The 9630-nt window shown below is 38.5% G+C and overlaps 1 protein-coding gene across 1 annotated transcript; it reads right to left on the minus strand.

The window, feature by feature from the left end:
* Positions 1 to 7634: 7634 nt before the first annotated feature.
* Positions 7635 to 8517, minus strand: LOC100912272 (keratin-associated protein 26-1-like). Its single transcript, XM_087577400.1, has one exon. It carries the CDS (start codon positions 8456 to 8458, stop codon positions 7901 to 7903), a length of 558 nt encoding a protein of 185 aa, XP_087433526.1. The 5' UTR covers positions 8459 to 8517; the 3' UTR covers positions 7635 to 7900.
* Between the last annotated feature and the right edge of the window lie 1113 nt (positions 8518 to 9630).

Consider the following 9630-nt stretch of genomic DNA (forward strand, 5'->3'; position numbering starts at 1 on the left):
AAGCTACAGACAAGATCCTGGCACAGCAACGCAGTGGGATCTAATTAAAGGAGCTTAACGAACCCCAAGGGAGAAACAGGCTGGAGGGAAAGTGCTATGTATGTGGGAAAAGGGTTGAAAACTCATATCCAGGCCTGCAATGATGTTTAAGAAACATTAGCAGAGAGGTGAACAGCCACAGGAAAGATAGCTCAAATGATGGCCATGCAGGACAGAGACTTTAAAGAGCGGTGGTGATGGGAGACAAAGCCCAGAAGCTAGAAGTGATGATAGACGGATTTGGGATGGAAACTCCTTAATGAAGAACCTGGCATACGTGAGGCCTTTATGGTTGGCAGGGGTTTCAAAGGTAAGAATTGATGAGCGAGTTTCCCAGTAGGGTTTGGAGACACAGTAAGGATTAGAAAGGTAACAAGAGCATTTGGACTCAACACACAGCTGGATGACTGGTATCTGGAAGGTTTTACATTAAGAGAGTGGGCAGTTGTCTGAGAGCCAAGCTCAGCACTGACAGGTCAAACACAGTGCATCACCACGGCAACAGCAAGAAGTGCAGTGGATAAGGTGATAGGAAGATGGCAAGCACTCCTAAAAGAGTGGGCTATAGTTTACAGAATATTGGGAAGGCTTACGAGCCTGACAGCGTCAGATCGGACATTGAGTAAGAGGAACGGAGCAGCAGCCCTAAGACTGTAAGGACCAGATGAGAGTTTGCATTTGTCTTGGTGGAGGCACCCTTTGTGTTTATCATTCATCCATTCACTTCACAACACTTCGTTAGTTCACTGTAGCTCGGCTTGTGAAGATATCCCTCCACTCACGAATGATGCAAATCCACTTTGTATCTTCCCTATGTGTACAATCTTAATTGTTTTCTTATCAGGCTTGAGACCTGTCATCTTATCACCTGTCATCTGTACATTATACCTGTTTTGCTTCCGTCGCCATCAACAATAACGCTTGCCTAAATCCGTTCATTTGAATGATGTCATACTTATCAAGTCATGGTTCGCCTCTCTCAAAACTTCTGACCTTGGTGTTCTCCTACGAAGTGTTGGCATCTTAAAATGGGGTTTGCAGGTTCAAATTTATAGAATTCTCTAGAAATGAGATATCATACCTTGCTTTTACTTTCATACTCAGCTGAGAAGCTGCGGGATGTTATTCTTTATATATTTACCTTGACAACAAAGCATCTTTGAGGACATTTTAAAGAATTCTACTTTGACAACACTGTAATATTTAAAAATTGAGTTTGATTTACAGAGACTTGAAAAAGTGCTAGCATATGTCTGAATATTGAATAGTGAAAATAATATATATATACATATATACACATACATATACATAAATACACATATATACATATACATACACACACATACACACACACACACACACACACACACACACACACACACACACACATATATATATCCATTCACACAAGTTAATATTTACAAATATCTCTTTTCTGGATATGTTCCAAAATCAAAAATACCTCTTATCCAGCTTATACAAGTGGATCAAAGATGTGTTTCATGAGGAGCAATATAAATTTAGATATTTCAAGCAGCCATTCAACATCTTAGAATACCATGCAAGAGATATTTGCTTTATACACTATTTTCATTATTATATGTAATTCCTATTGCTTTTTTAAAATTTTCCACTGAAGAGATGGGAAATGAGATACCACTCACCTTTTAGAAATAAACTAAAACTTGTTCCCGGAGCCCCTGTGATTTTAGGATGTGGAGTTCTTTTTTTTTGTCATGGGAGCACATACAGAAGCAGACAGTGACTCGCACGGGAAAGGCACATTTTAATGACCATTCATATGTTTATGTTTAAAAGAATGGCATACGGTGCCAACAGGAATTGCTGGGCTACCTTTTTTGGGTTTCAATCCTTTTTGGTTTCTGATAATGCAAGGATTGTTTGACATTTTATACTTGAAATATTGGAGTCAGTGTTCTTAGAGAACACATTTTTTTCCATCTCAGATCAACTCACATCAGTGTGTGGTCTATTATTGGTAGAAAATCAAAGAAGAGATTGAAGGCACTAGGGGTTGACATGAGTTTTCCAAGTCTTTCTGACATCTTCCCACATAAGAACTTCAAGGACTCTTGATAAAATGGACGTTTTTCAGATTCTTATGTACTTTCAAAAGATTCTTTTTCTCACCTTCATAACTCATTTCTGAAGAAGGTTGTATGCGTGCTTAGCCTGAAGACCTTGTAACTTATTTCTAGATTTTGTTCAGGTTATCATTCTTTGTGGTTTGAAAGCAAGTGGCCTATGAGATCTCTTCTTCTGCATGGAAGTAGGCAAGCTATCAACATTTTCATTGTAGACCACTGCAAAAATTTGGTCTCTATACCACTGCTATTGTAACGTATCAGGTAAGTAGGACCCCAGAGCGGCGAGCAAGAGTGTAAAACTAAGTTGACTCCTACCATTAATCATCAGTAATTGGATTGAGCATATAGAACTTCAAGAAGATGGATATTACCGATCAACTTATCACATCTTGATACAACAGAGGATTGACTCAATGTGCCCTAATTTACCACTTTTATTTGCATTTACAATTCCTTTCAAGCTCCATAGTGACCAGTTATTTTCATGTGTAAATCACCTCTGAGTAGTTGCCTGGACAGTAGCATGAAGTTAAAATGAATTTGTTGCTATGTCCATTGTTAGAGATGATTGCTGGAAATAATGTAGAAAAATGAAAGCTGCATCTGACAATGAAATACTATCATTTTCTCATAAAGTTAGCATAGTAAATCTTATTTGAGTAAGTCTGAACCATCCTCTGTATTTTAGTTAAGTTTCTTCACACACAAAATTTCTGTTACTTCTGCACAATAACTCCACACTACCATCCAGCATCGTAAGAGCTTCAGTATCTGGTACCAAAGTGTGGTTTTATTTATTTATTCTTTATGACTTATCTATCCTTTTCTATATTTTCTGATTTTTCACGATTTTTCACAATTTTTCACAATTTTTCATGTTTGGAATTTCCTAGACCTTTTTAGCCTCACCGTGTGTGTGCTGCTAACTCCCCCTTCTGGGCTAACTCTCTAGCACTGGAATAAATACTTTGGATAAACAAACTACAGATAAAAGGGTTGCTTTGGCTCACAGTTTTGGAAGGGTCTCTCCAAAACTTCATTGCTTTTGGATGTTGGGTAGAACAACCTGCTGAAAAAAAAATGGAATAAAGATACTGAATTCATGACCAGAAAGAGAACGTGAGAGGGAGACCCAAGAGCTCCAGGACCTCTTCAAGTATACAATACACTCTCAGGAATTTGCAACCTCCCCTCCCCAAAGGCTTCAGTGTTCACCAATTCCTCATTCAGAAGAAATCCTCAGGTGTATTTTTCTCCACATTATTCCCAACATATTTATTTAAAATTGTCTTGGTTTTGTTGTTTTCTTATCCTCCAGGACTAGAACAAACATGTAAAGAGTTGATATGACAATATCCCGCATATCCTCATGGTCAAACATGCAATAATTTCAATAAGTGCCACAGAGAATAGTGCCAACCCAGGAAGTTAAAGGCTCCTGTTTATCCGGTTTTCTTTCCTTCTGTGTGTTCTTTCTTCTGTAGAAATTTGCTCACTAGCTGTTGCACCCAGACAGCCCCCCAAAGCCTACTTGTAAAGAGTACCCCATCGAGACAGTAGGCAATGCGCTGCTCTTAATAGCATCTCTCATCGGCATTTCTTTGAGCAGGCTAGGCTATCTACATCGTATTATAAAGACTCAATAAATACAATGAACTTTTAACAACTGATTTTATTTTAAATTCCATATTTCCTACATGATATTTTCCTGTATTGGTTTGTCTCAAATTATTTGTTTCTATGTTTTATTGATAGAGGATGTTACCGTCAACTGACAATGCATTCAATGACCACCCTGTCCCCAGACTTTCCAACTTCCCTGATGTTGGAACCACAGGCATGCACCAACATACTTGGGTTTACTTTTATTACCCTTTTAAACTTCTTATCGAAAATGCAGTTCACTTTTTACTTATCAGACTTACAAGACTATAGTTCTCCTACTTGATGAGTTGAAAATTATTTAGCTAGTTTCTCAAGGTAAACAGTCAGTGTTGCCATTGATTCTTTTGTTTCTCTTACCGTTCATGAATAACAAGCAAATGTTGACACTGGCCCGAGCACTGCCTAACATGCCTTCACCTTCCCCTCAGGTTCACTTGGAGTCCCTATACATCCTCAGTCTAACAACTATACAGCTTACTTACAAGAGCCCCTGTTTACCATGTCAAGCTGTTCTTGCCTAGTGTTCAAATTCTTTCCTTTATGCACTCCCTTGTTTATATTGACTTTAACATTTGCTGCCTAATCTATCTCTAAAATCTCTTCTCAGTTTATACTCTTTGACCCTCAACACTTTAGCCAGCTAATCATCTCCCAGTCTTTTGAATTTATCAGGGTCTTTTTCTTTTTATTTCAGTGATCCCAGTACCTCCAGCTTCCTGTCTTTGTTCATCGAATCTTCCCATTCTTTCCTCAACTTGTTTATTTCCATTTTTCAGTCCTCAGGACGATACTGTTCAGATGACATGCTATATTGTATTCGAACTCATTTGTAGCCCCTCTGAATACCTTTTATATTCTTTATAAATGAACTCAATTGTCCCTCTCATAATGCCTAATTAAAACCACATGTTATTCAACAAGCATTGTTTACACATGGCATTGATAATGGACACCTGGTTTCCCATCTCGTCATCTTCTATCCTTCATAGGGTTTCACTATTTGTCTCAGTTTGGCCTTAGCCTGTGATCCTCCATGTTCAGCACCTGCAATTACAGGCATGTGTCAATATATCTAGTAGAGAAACATCTTATAAAATACCTATTCAACATTGTCTACTGATTGGAACTTAAAACTAAGCTAATTGATGTGAGTGCTTACTTTTGTTAGCTTAAGTGTGAAGAGAGTCGAATATTTGAAAATTATACACAGTGACTACAGCTTTTTGAAACAGTTGTTCCAATACTTGGGTTATTTCATATTAGAAAAATATCCCACGGTTTTATTTATTACACAGTTGTGCTTCCCTATAACACAAATTTGTAGTAATGAATGATCAGTGTTTCAAATGTGTGGATTATAAAATTTGTGACTCATTTTCTCTAGTGACAAAGCATGATTTCGTTCATGTAGACAGGGGTCACCCACTTACATTAAGTTCCAATTCTCATTCTTGTTTCTTTTTAATATTTACCCCTTTAAAACATTTCTTGGAAGACTAATCATAATTCACTTGTCTATCTGTTTCTGTTAATAGAAGGACATTATAATTCAGCTACATATTACAATATCAATAAACTGTTTTGAATTGGAAATGAGATTCTTTTGAGCACTAGTAATGATCTGTGACAGAGGATTCATCTCATTGAACCTATTTCTGTGTCAGTAATACAGAAGCAACTACTTTCCAATTCATGAAAAAGATTGAGGTTAGTGTCAATTAAGTGTTATGCACCAGTTATACGGGGAGGTGGAGAGATGGCTCAGTGATTAAGAGCACTTGCTGGTCCTGTAGAGGACCTGAGTTCAGTTCCTGTCACCCATGACAGGCAACTCACAAAGTCCTGTAACTCCAGCTTTAGGGCATTTTATATTCCTTTTTGGTGTCTGCCGTCACTGTACTCAAACCAGAAGACACCACATGGGCACAATATAACAAATAACTAAAAATAAAATTAAAAATCTAAAGACTATGCATCAGAAGTGTGTAATCCAAGGTTCTAATGTCACATTATTGCTCTATAATTTTTGGTACAGTCTAGTATAGAGCTCAATTAAATATTTGAAAATTAAATAATTAAGCATGACATTGATTTTCAAATATATGCTGACACTATCATATATATATATGTATATATATGTATATATATCATTTGTCTTTCTATTTAATGTATGAGGAAACATCTTAAGTATAGAAATAGGTGGATACATAGATAGATATACCAGACAATTTGCTTAAATATTTCAAATGCATGCCATTTTGCTTATAAAAATATGATGACTTTGTTTTAGTAAAAGAGTTTAACAGAGTACTGTCAGTGTGGAAATGCTCAAGAAGACCCTCCCTAGAGGATTCATCCTCTATGATCCTGATAGAAAAGCAAATGTAGGCTGATAATTATAAAAACCAAGTCATAACCCCTGGTTGGATGTATCACCTTGATTTGGCAAATGATTATTTTATAAAGATATGAAAGTTTCAAGTTGAAATGAACAACTGAAAAATTAGCAATTGAAAAAATGTTATTTTAATCATAAGAACTATGGTCTGTCTGCCTTTACTGTACATCTCCAAAATGACACTAAATATCTGAGATTTATTAAACCAAAGCAAGAGTATTAAGTGTATGGGCCTCGCAAAATATTACTGTGTTCACATTCATCAGATCTGAGACATAATTAATGTTTCAGTGAGTGTTAGTGACTGAGCATTTTGGGGGTTTTGGTTTGGTTTTGGATTCTTTGATCCTCTTAATTCTGTCTAAGGTGAGTCTCCATGTAAGATTGTTGCATGTTGAATAAATTTTATATTCCTGTTTTTGTTTTTTTGGGTTTTTATGTTTGTTTTTGTTTTGGTGGTTTTGGACTTAGAGAATTACATCAGCTGCAAGTGCCTGTCTGCCAGACAGGCAAAGCTAAGGTGATGAGTCTCATGCTGACTAAGCTGCAGGGGACATTCCTAGTTGGACCTCTTGATAGCCACATCACAGTGACATCTCTGTCAAATACTCTTTAAACATCTGTGTGAGCATCCTGCTGGGCTCTGGCAGTGATGTCAGGACATGAGCTTGGCAAAATTCAAGCTAATACATTTGTAGTGACTTTAAGCCAGTATAAATCTGTGGACTTACATATTCAAAAGCTAAACTTCCTATAATCATCCTACCAAAATGAAATTCCCTGCTTCTTGAAGTATCTTAATATCAGATTCCAAGTGCAGACACATGGCACATACCTCTCTCATTCCCCTCCCCCCCTTCTCCCTCTCTCTCTCTCTCCTTCCTTCCCTCCCTCCCTTCCCCTTCCTTCCCTCCACCCCTCTCTCTGTCTCCCTGTCTCCCTGTCTCTCTGTCTCCCTGTCTCTCTCTCTCTCTCTCTCTCTCTCTCTCTCTCTCTCTCTCTCTCTCTCTCTCTCTCTCTGTGTGTGTGTTTGTGTGTGTGTGTGATTAAATGTCTGTTGATGCACACCATTTGTGTGAAGGTCAGAGGACAATTTTATGAAGTTGGCTTTTTCCTTCCACTCTTTTGAAGGTTTCAGAACCTGAACCTAATTCATAGCAAATATCACACAACAAGCCCCTTTACCTACGGAGCCATTTTGCTGGCCCTTACCGTCATAGTTTTAACAGATCTCTTTTAAAAACATTTAAAAATATTTCTTTTACATAATTCATAAAAAATACTTCTAGAAGTTCTTTTAATATTCTTCATAGTTAATCCCAAAGAATCATCGGTGTACCTTAAAGGAGCCCATGCTAATAGTTTCTAAGGAGAAAACTGGGGCAAGTTAAACCCATGTAAATAACGGCACGTGATAAGCATGATTCTAATTCGAAGCCACGATTTAATTGTGATGAGAGCAGAAGAACAGCATTTTCTGGAAGCAAAACAGTACGTCAAGCTCTGCAAATATACTGAACTAAGTGATACACACCCCCAAAGCGCCCAGACGTTCAGTTGAAGAGAATTACTAGACAATCAGCACACACACAATGTAGCCCCACAGAACAAAAGACCTCCCTGTGGTGATGCTGGCTGATCTTTCTCAAAGCCAGAAGCACGAAGTTGTTTCAGATCTTCTTGGTTTTCTTCAGTAAGGATAACGCCAACCACTCAAGGAAGAGGAGTAGGGTTGAAAGCTGCTGTAATTACAGCTCGTGGGCCCGTAGCAGCCAGGCAGGCAGCTGAAAGGCCGACATCCGTAGGTCAGGTTTCTCAGTGGTGGACAGCCATAGGTCAGATAGCCCAAGGGTTGACATCCATTAGACAGGTAACTTGGAACGTAGCAACTCATAGGCTGTCTACAGAACGTTGCACGGCCAAGGCTGGAATGGCGGGACGTGTTGGGAAGACAGCTAGTTCCTTCCTGGGATCCAGATACTCCTGAAGTAGTCGGAGAACAGACTGAAGGTCTGCTAGTGCTCCTGTTGCAGCTCGTTGACTGGCAACTGCTGGGTTCACCGCAGGGCTCTTGACAGTTGTCTTGTGGTGTGTTGCTGCCCAGGCTGCTAGTAGGAGAGCAAGGAGCATCTCTCCCCGTGGTCTCAGTGGAGCAGAGACCACTGGTGACAGGTGAGGTGACAGGAACATGACTAGAGTTCCTACAAGAAGGAGACCTGTGGACTTCTGAGCAAAAGTTATTAGACATTATAGGGATAGAGAGATAGACAACCGGGCCTTGATTAAACTGCAGAGAACACGTTGCTGAAGTGTGCTTGTTACAGGTTAGACTTCTTTATATACCTTGGTGCTGGGTGTTGGTTCTCTCTATAGTCCTCCCTCCTGGCATCTCACTAGAATGTCATCCAGTTGCCTACTAAGCAGTCCTCCCACTAACTCATAAAAGATACATCCTCTTTCAAATGACTGCCATTTCTAAGTCAATCTGGTCCTTCTTATTCAAGTTCTCATCAGAAGTGATTTTCCCTTAACAGTCTTAACAGTTTCTTGAAGTTACTGTCAAAAACCCACTAATGCTTTGGTGTAATCGGTGAGAATTTATGGAAAGCCACATAGGAATTAAATAAAATTGTATATACCAGAATGGTTAACGTATTAGTAACACATTGGAAAAAGTGATAAATATTGAGAAAATTGATCTGAGACAAGTAACACTTCTTTGGAGACTTAACCTGAGTTGGGAATCCACTCCACTTCTGGGAAGCCTAATTTAGACATTGCTTTCAAGTGTATCCTTCCCAGTAAGGAACTGTGACCTGGAAATACTACTTTTTAATGAAGATCCACACCCAAAGAGCGTGTGTCACTCTTCTATCTTTTATTGGAATGAAACTGGAGGTGTTAGCATACATCTTTTGACAGATGTTGTGTACAAAGAAAGCCATGTCTCCTTTGGTACTTACCTGTGTGAGTTTCCAAATGGTGTGCTAAATAAAATGTGTGGTATATTCCCAGCCAATGTTTCTATAATTTGACAAAGAGTATTTTTCTCAAACACAAAATATTTTTAAATAACTTGTGTTTCCTATGTTGCTTAGTTTCTTTTCCCTGACAGTCATTTAGAGCTCTGTGAGGTTGGAAAGGAAGTAAAAATTCCCAGTTTATTCAGCCAAACAAAATCATGGTTGTAGCTTAGCAAGGTCACTGTTCTCTACACATCTATCTAGGCCATGCCATTTAGGTAAATGGCCTCTCCGTGTTCCTTGAAGAGTTTTGTTTCATGAGAGTGCTTGTTTACATCATGTGTCTCTGGGTACACACTCTTAGGGGTACCAGTTGGACTGAGAAAATAATAGACCCTGGACAGTTTTCTTTGCCCCATATTTCATTTTTGGCCAGAAAATCTGTAACCAGGACTTA

This window comes from Rattus norvegicus, chromosome 11 (genome assembly GCF_021556685.1).
Source record: "Rattus norvegicus strain SHRSP/BbbUtx chromosome 11, alternate assembly SHRSP_T2T, whole genome shotgun sequence".
NCBI lineage: Eukaryota > Metazoa > Chordata > Mammalia > Rodentia > Muridae > Rattus > Rattus norvegicus.

Coding starts and splice junctions, on each gene's coding strand:
- LOC100912272 (XM_087577400.1), bottom strand. CDS start 8,458: ATGTCTAATAACTTTTGCTCAGAAGTCCACAGGTCTCCTTCTTGTAGG.